Below are 14970 nucleotides of genomic sequence, written 5' to 3' on the forward strand. Positions count from 1 at the left end.
TGGTGGATCCATTTCTAAGGACCCTAAGTGACTCTATTTCTAAGGATAAACATCTCTTTTTGGGATATGTTATGTGAAGTGGTTGATTAATAGAATTAAATTTTCACCTTTGGAAAATGACACACATTAGCTCTAGCTGAGGTGTTTTGGACACACGAAGTACCTTATTAGTTATGTAAGGGATCCTACTTTCACCTTTTTATTTCCTTAGCATTCAGATCACCGGTGGTAAGATTAACAGACAACTAATAGTGTAGACACTGAGTGAAGACTGGCAGGATACATTCTGTCTTCTGGACTCACACGCCCAATGATCCAGAGGAGGGTAATGTGGTCCAGTGGCTTTAGCCCTGTCCTGGATAACTGTTCAATAACAGTTTACTCTTAACCTATACATAGTGCTATATTTATATATTTAAACCATACTCATATAATTTGTGGAATTGAAGGTACGAGTTAAATCAGTAATCAAGGTTAAATTGGGTATTGCAACATCCCCACTTATAGTCCCAGTGCATATGGACAAGCTGTAACAAACACAGATATTTCTACTAGGTGCCTTTATCAGTAAGAATGTGTAAATAGTAAGATCTACTATGATTTATTAACATATAAATATATAGCATAAGACAGAATGGTTTTTACTTAATGTGTACCTTGATTTTTTATGTAATAATTAGATGCTTGGAGAGAAAAAAAAAAATACTTGGTTAACATTTTTTTCTTTAGTACCTAACTCAGTTCCTGGCAGTTTACAGGTGCTCAATAAATTATTTAATGCATGAATAGATACATTGCCTACCTTCAGTAAGTTCACAGTTAGTGGAAGACAGATATAGAATGGTATAAAAATAGCACAGTATAACTAGTGTTATGATAGAGATTATTACATGCTAATAATGGAGAAGTGAAGAGATACGTACAATTGCTTATGTGTGGAGCCAGTAAGGCATCCTGAGAAAGTTGACCTTTGAACTGAGTAGAGTTATCCAAGGAAAACGAGGCAGAAAGATAAAGAAGGTATAGAGAGAGAGTTTATGAGCACAGGGCTAGCTGTGAGAAGCCCTGTAAATGTTGTGAACTCCACTAAAGTGAATACTTCTGAGATATAAATTTTAATGCAGAGAGGACCAGAAAAAAAAATCAAAACTTGGAGGGCCTCATTTTATGTCAGAATAAAGAGCGTGGACTTTATTCTGTAAACCACTGGGAGCCATTGGCAGATTTTAAGCAGAGCCTGGAAAGGTCAGATGTGCAGTTTAGGTGGAGCATGTGCCCAATTATGTGGAGAATGGATCTGAAAGGGGTAAAATTGCAGGCAATAGAACCAGTTATGTCACTGGGAGAGTAATGTGAGGGTGAAATGATGAGAGTGGGAAGGTTACTGGTAAAAGTGGTAGTAGGGAGGGTGGGGTGGGAGGGCTCATATTAAAGAATTATTATAGATGCAAAATTTAGAAGAGCTTGGTGATTGGTTAGCTGTGTGAATAGGAGTGCAGAAAGGTCCAGCATCAGGTTGGAGATACAAGTGTGAAAATGTGGGGAAAAGGACAAGTTGGAACAAAAAATTAAGGTTCATCAACTCATTGGTAAAATCCTTAAGATCACCTTGAAGAGCATGAACAAGAACAGAAAGGTAGCAAGAAAATGGAAGCCTAGAGACTTTCAAAATTAAAAGTCCAGGTGAAGGAAGATGAGGAGAAGGAGGTAGAGGTAATGATTCAAGGGGATAGAGGGGAAGCAGAATAGTGTGAATTATGAAAAGCAAGAGAAAACTGAGACAAGAATCTTAGTGCGAAATACTGCTCTGAGGTTTAGCAAGATGTATCTCAGTCCAAATATTTTTTAGAATATCTTTATAATATGTAACTCATTATAAATTCATTTAATTTTCTCACCCCTGTTTGGAGAACAGGCTTTAAATTAGAAAGGCACTTACCACAAACTAGTCATGACATTTGATAAAGATTTTTTTTTTTGCCCCGTTTAATATACAGTTTAGGAAAATTTCATAACAAGCCGATTAGAATTTAAATGATACCTGTTTTAAAACATCTTTTCATACTGCATATATTTATGGGATAGATTATTCAAGTTCCTAGGTCTATCAGGAAATTAACTTACAGTTTAAAATGAACTAAATATATACCATGTCTGCATCTGAATTCCTCAAGAGAGAAATTATATTCTATCAAGCATAAAATGCATATTTAAATATTATCTTTTTACAAATACTTACAGGTTAAACTCTAAGAGACTTTTCAGAGGCATTATGCGATCTTCATTAAATACAGTATAATGTACTGCATCCTGTAAAAGAACATACTTCTTTGTGATTTCTGACTAATAATTGCCTTGCAGAGACTTTACCTTAAAGGACTAATAACTGAGAAGAGGAACTCTTTGGAATATAATCTGGGGAAAGATTAGGAAAGCAAGGTGTGACAAAGAGTCAGAAAAATCAACAGGCCCAGTGCCACAACTGTCATAGGGTTGGAAGTAGTGAGGCTAAGAGAGAAGATTCTGCTTGATTTATTTTTTTAGACACATAAACCCTTTGGCCATTTGTGGCCTCAGAAATTTCTTGCAGGACATCTTTTTCTTTAAATCTACGTTTACTGTCATGCTGTAAACTTAGGGTTTATGAACCTCTGTTTTGAATCTATCCATCCTTAGTCTCATCTCTGCATCATTTGCTATCCCTTCATCACCCCCACAATCCTGATGGTAATCCCTAGATTCTTATCTATGTACAGCAATTTAGTGCTGTTTGTTAAAACACTCTTCATACTGTGTACAGTTGCCAACTAAGGATAGCGCAAGACATCTGTACATGTGTGTGTATACACATGCACACACATGTGCATTTCCTCTCGTATATGTACGATATATGGATATATGTGTATATTGAATGTTTGTACAAGTGTATATAGCAAACTGTATGACAAACCATGAGATTTTGATTACTTACATTTTCCATATTTTTGTGATTTGACATTCCATTTAACAAAAGGAAGTTGAGAGAGAAGTTATTTAAATTGTCCTGTGTCACAGGACTTACACTCAGGTTCATTTGACTCCTGCCCCTGCTCTGGCCCACTCAGATAGGGCTGATCTTTCAGGACCACCTGGGACCCTACTTGACAGTGGCCAAGCCTGGCCTTCCGTGCAAGGAGTCCCAGCTGGGGGCTGATCCTTGTCGTTTTAGGATGGACTTAGCCCTCCACGGTTTGCAATAACTGATTCGCACCACTAAATGCCTATTGCTTTTCTGGAGTTTGAATTCTCTCCTCAGTGATGGTACGTAGAATATTTGATAGGCTTTTCTGAAAGAGAACTTCCATGTGCGAACAAAGCTGAAGCAATTTTTTTAAAATTTGATCCATCTTCCCTGTATTTGGTAGAATGAGATTTATTCTACATGTAAGAACATGTATCATACACTAGCACATGGGCAGAAATTCAGGCATTCTTGATGTACTAAAAGAATTTCAGTACTGATATGCTCACTTATTTTCTTCTTGAAAAATAGAGGCTATTACCCATGCACAATATAAAAGCCTAAACTTTATACTTTCAAAATGTAATCTGAACACCTGTAAGATTATTTCAGATGGTTAAAAAGCTTATATAAAGAGTTGAGCATCAGCATTTGATAACTTTTTGAACTAAGCAGCATCACACTGTGGTAAACAACAGGGATCTGAAGCCTAACTGGCCTAAGCCTGAGTCCTAGTTCTACTACTGACTAGCTGCTCTGCCTTGGGCAAGTTACTTAACTTTTCTGGGTCAGTTTTCCTCCTTTATAAAGTGGGTATATTACTACTACCAACTCAGAGGGTCATAACAAAGATTAAATATGTTGAGAGTTCCAACAATACCATTTATAAAAATCTGTCAGAAAAAAATAAAAATAGGTGATAACCCTGTCATTGGTAACCATAGATTCAAATTGAATTGATTCTTGTTTCCCCCAGCTTTACCTCCCAAGGTAGAGTTTGTTTGTTTCTCTTTTGTGTTTCATCCATAGTTCTCTTTCTTCCTCTCCTCTGGTACCTATTAAAGTCGATGGCCTGATTTGTTTACATCCTGGTATCTGACTCTGGATTACAAGATTTTGAAAGCATAAATTATGCTGTGATCACATTTTTATCACTAGGAGCATATAGTATTTCTGATACGATATGGATCCATAATGAAGATTTATAAAGGATTGAATAATATTTTCATTTCTAATCTAATATGGAAATTATTACTATTGGCTTATTCTTTAAATATTCCACAAACTTGTTTTCCCCATCCTGAGACTTCCTGATTATTCTTATTTATTCTTATACTCTCATTTCTCAGGCCTCATTGAGCACATACTTTTTTTTTTTGTCTTTTTGCCTATACTAGGGCTGCTCCCACGGCATATGGAGGTTCCCAGGCTAAGGGTCTAATCAGAGCTGTAGCCACCGGCCTATGCCACAGCCACAGCAACGCGGGATCCAAGCCACTTCTGTGAACTACACTACAACTCACGGCAACGCCGGATCCTTAACTCACTGAGTGAGGCCAGGGATCAAACCTACAACCTCTTAGTTCCTAGTTGGACTTGTTAACCACTGAGCCACAATGGGAACTGAGCACATACTTTTAAATAAGACTTTAAACTCATCTTAATTGTATTAAAATATAACTTTTCCATTGTTTTTATGTCTATTATTTTACTTTAATTCCAAACCCAATGAATTTAGGCAGTGTTGGAAGTGAGGACATTGAAAGAATGAAAGGATATATATATATTTAAGATCTCAGTTAAAGGGAAAGTCATGTTTCCCTCTTTGGGGTGAGTGCTCTCCAATCAATCCCCCTTTCTTCCTTTCTCTCTTGGAATTCTGCAGGAAGTAACCATTTGAAAACTAAACCAGAACTTTACACAGGGAAAGACAATAGCTGATGACCCCAAAATTGGAGTTTTAAAAATGATATACATTAGGTTTGAGCAGGAAAGGTGTCATTGTTTTACCTGTGGTAACTGTAGTGTCTAGGAATCTCAGACAGCTGAAGTCAAACCCAGAAGAAACAAGAGAATAGGAGGAATCAATCCCCCACCTACCATACAAAATCTAGATGATACATTTCAGAGCATGTTTTTCATGAATCTCATCATGCAAAGGTGGATGGAATTTCAGTTGCAGAGTGAATACTGTGTTTGAAGCATTCAAAGTAGGTGATTGCTTTTACAAAGTTGGACTGAATCATTTTGACACCCTTAATTTAATTTCAAAATAGATTGTTTACAAACTCAACTCTTTTGCTATTTCCATGTCTTAATGCTTGATTGACAACAAAGTGATCATTTAAAGACAACAACTGAAATGTGAATAAATACCCATAAAAAGACAATTTCCACTAGGTTTCCATAGAAATGTAGAAAACCATGACCCTCAGGCTCAACCATCTTTTCTGTTGGATCTTTTAGTGAACTTATGTGTTCTCAAACACACTTGAACACACTCGGAAGAGGCTATTCACTAAACAGCACCTTTTATTTTCAAAAATGAAAGAACAGTTTTAGTGCTGTAGTTAAACCAAACTCTAATCTGGAAAAAAATACATAGTAGTCAGTTTTCCCAGACCAAGTCTTTATTTAACACAAGTGGATCTAGTTATGAATTTTATTTGTTGATGTTCTTTATTTCTGGCTTCTTCTTGGAGAGCAATGTGATAAAACCAAGCCTAACATTGCTCTGTCCAAAATGTAGGAAACAAATACCAAATATTTTTATTTTATACAAATAAGCCAAAATTCAAGTAAGTTTAATCAAATTTTGAGTGCTTGTTGCTTCTTAATTCTAACAAGATAGCTAATTATATCATGTGCTTGTTGAAAACTTGCCAATTTTGAACTCTGGTATGAATAAATGCACATTAGAACAAATGAAATCTGCTTATAACATGTACTACATTTTTTTTAACATTGGGTGTAGAAAAAAAAATCACAATTTGAGTATTTGTTTATTCACAAACCTGAGTGTATATTAGTTGAAATTTGAAATTCTGGGGTAAATAAAGAGGTTTTGCCTTATTAGTAAATTATGGTTCTAATGTATATTTTTATCTGTAGATATTTTCATAGCATGGTGTTTAGAAAATTGGGAAAAGAGCTAAAACATACAAGAGATATTAGATTTATGTACCTGTAGAAAATAAGTGTTACTCTCTGATAGTTCATGTTAAAAAAAAATGTCTCTCTTTCAAATGCCTTCAGTAGTATAGTTGACCTCTAATAGTTGGCTCTCTGCTCAAGGCTATATATTCCATCATCTAGGGGCAATTTCTATTTTGCAAAAATAAATTATCTGACTGTTAATTTAAATGTGATGGCATTTTGAATTTAAATCACATTAAGTAATTTAATGTTTGGTGGAATGTGTGAATTAACTTGGAATTAGACATAGATGTTATTGAAAAATATTGCAGTTTATTTAGGGGTGGGGCTGTTTACTATACTATCACATTGCAATCCATATAGAATATTTACTTTGCTATATTTTATACTATAGGGTCTATCTAGATTATATATCTACTATATAGGCACTATACTATGCTATTTGTTACATTTGCTATCTAGATTACAAAAACTATGCTTAAAATCTATCACACCATTTATTAATAGTAATTCGTATTTATGATATATGATGCTGAAGCTACAAAGGAATAGATTCCTTAAGGAGCTTCTAGATATATGAGAAAATAAATAAGATTTTTAAAAGGGTAACAGCAATAGAGCACCAGCTCAGCCAGGTATTTGAAGATTTCTCAGTTAAAGCAATAGTATGATCCTGGAGATATTGCTGTGCTTGCTTTACAGGGGAGGAAACTGAGGAAGAGAGAGGTTAAAACAATTCAGTACGATTATATAATTATTAAGTGCCAAACCTGAATTTCAATGTTGAGTTTTCTGACCTCAAGTCTAGTGGCGATAGTACCAAAATTTATCTGTACCACTGATCAATGAAACTAAAAATTATTGTGGTCTCCACTTGTTAGGAAAGACTTCATTGACTAAATTCGACATGAGCTTTGAAAAATAGCTAAGCCTTAATAAGTTGGGAGGCAGGTTGTGTTGGGCAAGAAATTCAGCATAAGCAAAGACAAGGAAATGTCTACCTATGACCTGATGGCCATGACATTTTGATTGTTATGGAGTTTTCCTATGAAGAAAGAGTGTAGTAGAGAAAGTGTGGGTTTCAATATTTAACAGAAGGCCTGTAGTACCCACTAACTCTATAATGAATCTGATGCCTGCATGTCATGTGGCAGATAAGCACACAGTAGAGGGAAGCAAAGTACAGGGTTTGACTGCATGTGGTAAAATAAAGGATATTTAGCATACCTCATGCAGGTGGGGACACTGGTAGAAGAGAAAACGTGGTTACCGGCCACAGTGTACGCAGTGTGTGTATCTCTGAGGTGACTTTCCATCTAAAGTATTACTCAAAGCAGTAGATAATGAAGTTATTTAAATATGCGAGTAATATGGTTCTGTGAAGAGGCTTTTAGGCAAACATATTTTAGTTTCCTCATTAAACGAATTCAGTTGCTCTAGAATGTATGACCTACCACCAGCACCGCGAATTTCTGGGGCCTTCTGGGCACATGTAATAGACTAGAGATTGCTGAAGACAAATTCCTTGCAGAGAAAGATCTGTGAAATCCTGCAGGGACCAAGGAAATGATATTCCTAAACACTCTTCCCTACAGAGAACTTTATCAGTGACTGTCTCTTAGTGCTTCAGAAAAAGAAAAAAAAAACAACTTTGAACTTGTAAAGGATAACTACTCTTGCCTTATATCTTTAATCCCCACAGAAAATTATAGAAATATTGATGGTTATCTTATATTAGCGATAGAGGCTCTAGTCTTAATGATAGATATTTTGTGCTCATAACTTCTTTACATGAATATACAGGGAAATGTGTACTTGCAATTGGAGAACTTTTAAAACTCATTTGTATGCATTTGCTGAATGTATGTTCTGTTCAAAACTTGTGCTGAAATTTGTTGATACAAAGTGAATAAAACATGGTTGCTTCCTATGAATATTCCCCGATGAATGAATATTTTGTTCAGGTTCTTTATTATTTTTAGAAAATAGTGGAATTCTAACTCTTTACAAGAATATGTACAAGTTGCCTCTAAGTCATTCCTATATCAAATTAATTTCATGATACTCCAGGCTAGAGCTTTGAGCAGATTCCATGTTCTAGGTAAATATGAGGAGACTGCATGTTGAGCGTGTCTATTCTTACCTGACTTGGGAGTGGAAGCAAAAATGATGCCTTATATTACCTTAGGTTTTTAATGTTTAGGTGTGAATGAAGTATGTGCTCGTAAGCAGTTATAAGAACCCTCTGAAATTTTATTCTGTTCCACATTTTATCTTTATTTTTTTTTCTGTTTGTAACATGACACTTCCAGTGACGTCACATGAACATGCTCCAAAGCTGCGTAAAGAGATGTATATTTTAGGTAAGTTCTTTATTCCCAGAAATGTTGCATGTCATTTTCACAGCCTGATAATTCTCATTTTGGCCTTTACAAATGCACTTGAAGAGTGCCATTATAAATATTAAAAGAAAAAATATTACAGAGACCCTCTAAAGACTCCTCTTCGGGGATTTCTAAGCCCCTTTGATCAGCATTCGTGTGATGAAGTCCAACAAAAATTCCTGCTACTGAATATTCTCTTGTTCTGCTTTAAAGAATAAGAAGCTATTTAAAAACTAGTTTTGTACAGTTTTCCAGAACTCTTTCTCATCTTTCTTTGATTTGGAACTGTGCTCTTCTGTGATTTTAATGCACACTCGAATGCCCCATAAAGCATAAGATGGATGAATTAAAGCAGTAGTGTGAAAGTAGATTCCACTTAAAGGCACTTCTCTTATGCTGCTTTTCCTCAAAGCACCCTTAGTAAGTAATGTTAAGATTCAAGTGTTCCAAATTCATGGGTGTTTCTACTGGCATACAGATATTCTGTCTAAATAGGTAAGTCTAGCTTTCCCTTTGAGGATGCTGTTGGTGTGAATAGTTATTTTCCTTAATAAAACATGATTTATCATTATTTTTAAAATGTATCTAGGTATAAAAGTAAATTTGCCTCATTTGCAACATATTGTGGTTCAGCTCTTCCACAAAATTAAATTGTTTATGCTATTTTAATTCATCAAGTGAGTGAATATATATCTTCCTATTAAGAAAATGGTTTGTCAGATGTCATAAAATATTTTTTAACAGTAAAGGTCACATTTTATTGCAAAAATCTGTCAGTGCTTTATGTCCAAGCTGTGAAATGTTATTGCTTCAGGGTGATTATGTGGGAGGGGGCTGTGGTTAAGAATGCCTTTCTGTGGCCAGCTATGATTTACAACAGCGAATGGAGAATTAAACCCTTAATTGAAGCCTACAGAGCAAGTACCTAGAGGCTAGATTCAGCCTGAAATTTGATTCAGACAATTTTCTTAGTCAAGCCCCTATGGGCTTCCCAGTTGATTCTCATGAGTTTTGATTGTGATTGAAAAGACAAGCTGTTTTCTGCTTTGCCCTGAACTTCCCTAAGGTAAATCCCCAGTTTTAGTAAGCTTCTTGATTAACCTGAAGGGAGGCATTATGGGAGAGAATGTGCACACAGGATTTTAACTATTTCCTCAAGCCCCAAGTGAAAATACCTCAACATTTCATATATTCTCTGATGGAAACCCTCATTTAGTAAACTGGTAAATCTACCAGTCCTGAAGTTCAGGTGGAACTATAACTGTGGCTGCGGGTACCTGCCCCTGTGCCTCTCTGACAGAGGGGGTGCGAGTCATGTGTTGCAGGGACCTTACATTTGTTTCGGCACATCAGGTATCACCAGTGGGTTTCTGACTTAGATGTAACATAAATGTCAGTCCAGAGGTCACATGACCTTGAATAAATCTTTCCATCCCTTTCTATCCATAAGCAATACCCTAGTTTGCTCCATTTTATTTTCTAATTATTGTTTCTTTGGTATGACTTGCAGGTTATTAAATTATTTACTCTATTAAAAAGATAGGTTGAATTCTGATTTTGTCTTACATACTCCTTGTTTCCTGATTACTATGCTTAAAATATCCTATGAGTTTTGCCTGTATTTATTAAAGCCTAACTTATTACCTATGCTTAATACTTATGATTATCAACCACCCTTTTGTTTTCTTGTCCTCTATAGTAGAACTGAATATTTTCAAATAAAGCAGCAAATTCACGATAAGTATTGAATGCCTAAGATATGCAAGGCAATGTGCTGGATGTTAAGGAAGAAAGAAGGATAAATATAATCCCTAATTAAGTTGACAGAATAGTGGGAGAGCTAGGTTATTTAATTAAAGTTGTAATGCCAGGTAGGTTAAAATTTCTGCAGAATTGTCACAGAACTCAGGCCTAGCTGCTTGTTGCTCTAAAAAAAAAAAAAATCAATAGTCAAGAGGCAAGTGTTGGTGGAAATGGAAAATGTAGTTTTTAATCAGAAAGTTGGCAGTCTGAGGAGATGGTGGACTTCAATGTCCCCCAAAACCAACTACAAAGATTCTGCTGGGCCATGAAAGCTTTGAAAGGGAAAAGAGGGAGCAATCTCAGTTAATCATTGAGATAAGGGCTCAGAGTCATCACTTTCTCCCACTCTGTGCAGGCTTGTCGACTTCCTGTGTTCTTTATTTAGATGCTATCTTGTTCAGACAGATTTTTCCATGAGATTACTAAAAGGGAAACTAGGGAATGGATTTGGTCATCTATTCATTACTTATTCTTCATTTCTACTTCTTTGATCTATGGAAAGAACCAACAACACTAGGCAAGGTATCGTATGATTTAAAGCTTTAAAAGGTATGCTAGGGTAGAGATGAATTAAGCACGGGGACCCCTGATTTAAAAGTCAGTTACACTGTAGCTTTGCTAAATTGACAAAACTAAAAGGGTTTCCCACAGAGGGCAGTGTCCTGTAAAGAGCTACTTACAGAATGGGCACTGACATGACAAGAATTGTGATTTAGGAAAATGAATCTGGAAGTGGTGTGTATGGGTCATGGGAGGAAAGGTAAATGATTAAGATCATTTTAGTGATCTGGGAAAAGTGATAATGTTATCGCAAACTACTGAAATGGTTATGTGATAAGAGAGAATTAACAGTATGTGACAACCTACTGAATATAGGTAGTTCAGGAGCAGGGAAAAGGGCACTAAGATAATCTTGAGCCTTTGAACCTGGGTTAACTGGCGGAGGTGCATTAAACACATAAAAATAGGAACATGGGGTAGAGCTAGCTGAGGAAAAGAGGGTTTTGTAGATGGAACTATATTGAATGTGATATTCCAGGAGGGCATCTACACTGAAATGTAAGCCAGGCAGGAAATACTGAATAGATGGTATGACTAGAAATAAAATTGGAGAATCATCTAAATAGAAGAGAATACTCAGCTAAGGGATTTGTTCCTGATCCTTAAGTGAAAGGATATACAGGTAAGAGAGAGCAAATAATGGAACTTTGAGAATTGGCAACACCTTGGGCATGGGAAAAGAGGGAAATAGAGAGGAAGAAGCAAGAGGAAACACGATTATCAGAGGTAGAAGGAAAACCTGAAATGAGGATATGGGCAAGAGCCTGTTGGGAAAAGCAGGAGAATTAGATGATTTAAAAAAGGCTAATTAGACTTAGCCAAAAAGGTATACTGATTGTTTCTGGGAGAGATATTTCAATACATTGTATTTTTGAGGTATTTATGACTGAGAGGTGATAAACTAGAAGCAGAGAGGATAAGTTTTCCTGATTGAAATTTTGCTAGTAAGGGAGCAACCCAATAGCAAGAATGAAGAAAGAGTTTGTTCCACTGGTTTTTTGACAGAAGAGCTTCAGGCATGGATTTTTCCAGGAAAGATGAAGAGATAGAAGATGTAAAAGAGGAAAGACATAACTGATAAAACCTGGCTATAGGAAGCAAGAAAGATGGGAGTCAAGAAAGTAGAAAGTGAAGGGTTTTTCTTCCATGATTCTGACAGACAATACAATTTTGCAAGACCAGCAAAAGGCCTTCCATCATTTCTTATCTTTCCCATATACGAGTAGTTCTGATTCTTGTCAGCCATATTTATAGAGATCTGATCTGGATATTCAGATAATGCTTATACCATCATCATCCAAAATTGCTTTAAAATGTCCTCTCCTATCTTTTAAATATACTAGTAAATAGCTGAGGCCTTGGCTCTCTTTAATGAACACACAAAGTAATTCATATAAAAACAGATTGATGTGATCAAAAATGAATATGAATAGGAAAGAGAAAGATACAATCTCAAATAAAGAAGTAGTTACTTTTCTTATAGGCAAGTAAATTTGGTGATAGAACATGAAGGAAAATTAGAAATTCTGTTGTTGGAGCATCTCTTTTTTACATAATAAACATGGACAATTAATGATGTAATTTAGTATTTTATTGAAGGACTCCCACTGCATGTAAGGTGGTATAAAATAAGATTTTTACATAAATTATTTTGTTAATTCATGCCTCACAATTGATCTCTACAATTTATGACTTTTTGTCACTAATATACTTAGATTTGCACTAGACACATTTTACCTAATCCTAACAAAGACAAGATTACACTTAATTTTCTAAGGACCCAGGCTGCTGCCTTTTAATATATAATATTTTACATATGGGAGTATCATCCTACTAATGCTTACTTTATACAAACCACGATAAAATATATTAGTCTAATGATAGTGACAGCAAATTAATTACAAGTGGTGCTGGGATTGTACATGCCTCTCATTTTTAGATGACTTCCTAGGGAAATAATGATATTTTATGACTGTGACTGAGGTTGTACTTATTAGTACTGCCAAATATTCTTTTATAGAATTTTCACAGACAAAATAACAGCAAGTAACTTTACCCAGGTTTTCTTCTTGAAAGATGAAGCTTAAGACAGAGAGATTTTGTTTTGTTTTTAAAGATTTATTTTGACTACAATTATTTTGACATACATGTCAGACTTGCACTCAGATCTCTTCAATACATATTGTTTTAATACCTACCTTCTAGATGAGACCTTCTGTAGGTCTGGAATGGAAAAATCAAGATAACAGACTAGTGGTCTCTGCCCTCACAGGATCATATAGTCCAGTGTGGTTGATTACAAAAGAGAATAAGAAGCACAATCGTTTAATTCCTGAAGGCTTGGGCGCATTTGTTAGGCTTCTGGATTGAGCATTTGGGTAGAGAAAATAAATTTTAAGGGAGCATAGCACATTAAATAATCTGAGTATAAGTTGAGGAATAGGCATATGTGAAACGGTGAGCCCACTGTGGACTTTACGCTAAGGGAAGTAAAGAATCACTGAAGAATTATAAGCAAAGTAGTGACATGAGTAAAATTGTACTTTGCAAAGATCTGATCAGTGGAGAGAATAAAGTAAATGAAGTGAATCTAGAGTCAGGAATATTTATTAGGCAACAACTGAATCAATGCAGGCAGTGCATGATGGTAGTCTGAAGTAGTGCTGCTCTGTGCAGTGAGAGAATAGATTGAAAGGATACTTATGAGATAGAGTCTACAGTTCCTGGTGCTTCCTGGGGGATGAGGAAGGGAGAGGAAAAAATCAAGGTTCTTAGGTGTTGGGTTTGGATGGTTGAGTAGACTGATGATTTTCTTTGAACTTGGAATCATAGGAAGAAGAGTTTTAGGGCAGAAGAAAATGAGACTCATTGTTGGTGTATTGGGTTTAGTGATTTCTGCACCATCCATGTGGATCTGCCTAGTGGGATATCTGTCCTGTGGGCCTGGGGTTACCTGGTGATCACAGCACAGTGCAAGTGATTGCCCTGAGAATGTATAGAGTGACATGAAGCTTCAAACAGGACCTATGTACTTTTTCTATAAGGAGCCAAATGGTAAATATTCTTAGGAATTGTGGGCCATACAGTTCAAAACTACTCAACTCTGTTCTTGTAGCAGTGAGGCAGCTAAAAGACAACATGTAAGTGAGTGGGCAAGGTTGTTATACCTTAAAGATTAATTATGCATACTGAAATTTGAATTATCGAATTATCCCATATCACTGAATCATCACATATCACTAGTCTTCCTTTGATTTTTAAAAATTTCTTCAACCATTTAAAACTATACAAGTTCATTCTTAGTTTATGGGTCATACCAAAACCAAAAACCAAAAACCAAAAAAAAAAAAAAAAAAAGGCGTATATAGCCTATGAGCCAGAGTTTACAAACCCCTGGTCTAGATCATTTACCCTTTGGTTGAGAGAAACCAAAGAAGAAAAGGTGGAGATTGTGTCAGAAGGTAGGATAAAATTAAGAACATATATACCATATAAATTTGAGTGAGTTAGCTCTGACATTTCTGGTAGCTGGATGCAAAGAAGTTAAAAATTGCATCAATGATTGAGATTTACAGGTATTATAAAGGGGGGAGGTTCCATGAATATATACTCCACTTACTATTATAAAAGACATAGAGCTACTTAAAGGAAGTCATCCCTTCCTATCATCTGTTGCTGCCCCTGCCACCACTTTCAGTGGTTAGAAGCATGAATTTAGATGTCTAGAAACCTGAGTTCTATCCTTGGCCGGTTAACTTCTTCAGTCTCAGTTTACTTTTTTGTACAATAAAGATACCTTGGTAGAAAAGACAGAGAAGGAGTGAAGAGATGTATGCATATGCCAGAGTTTGAGTTCAAAGTGCTTGGGGTAAATTAGAGCAGATATCCCATATGAAAACATCAGCAGGATGTAAGGGATATATTTCAATGCTTCCAAGCACTATTTCTCTCCTTCCCCAAATATTTGCAATTTAATGTCCCCTATGAATTCTGGAAAAAAAAAAATCCTTGTCAGGAAATTGGTCTGTCTTCCTGGTTTCAGATAAGAAGATGTGAAGTACCCAA

General features: G+C 35.8%; 1 protein-coding gene across 5 annotated transcripts in view; it reads left to right on the plus strand.

Moving 5' to 3' along the window:
* The window catches only part of LRP1B (LDL receptor related protein 1B), a 1884722-nt gene that overhangs the window by 41931 nt on the left and 1827821 nt on the right, over positions 1-14970 (plus strand). For 4 of the 5 annotated variants that reach the window (XM_084998912.1, XM_084998914.1, XM_021076285.2 and 1 more), the window contains exon 2: positions 8470-8520. The exons of the other annotated variant lie outside the window; for it this stretch is intronic. In XM_084998912.1, coding sequence (XP_084855038.1) covers positions 8470-8520 — 51 coding nt within the window. The remainder of the gene's footprint in view (positions 1-8469; positions 8521-14970) is intronic. 5 annotated transcript variants of the gene reach the window in all.

This window comes from Sus scrofa, chromosome 15 (assembly GCF_054392235.1).
Source record: "Sus scrofa isolate SSC_HxYL_T2T_F1_AM1 chromosome 15, Sscrofa_HxYL_maternal_Yorkshire_Landrace_v2.0, whole genome shotgun sequence".
In the NCBI taxonomy this organism is placed as follows: domain Eukaryota; kingdom Metazoa; phylum Chordata; class Mammalia; order Artiodactyla; family Suidae; genus Sus; species Sus scrofa.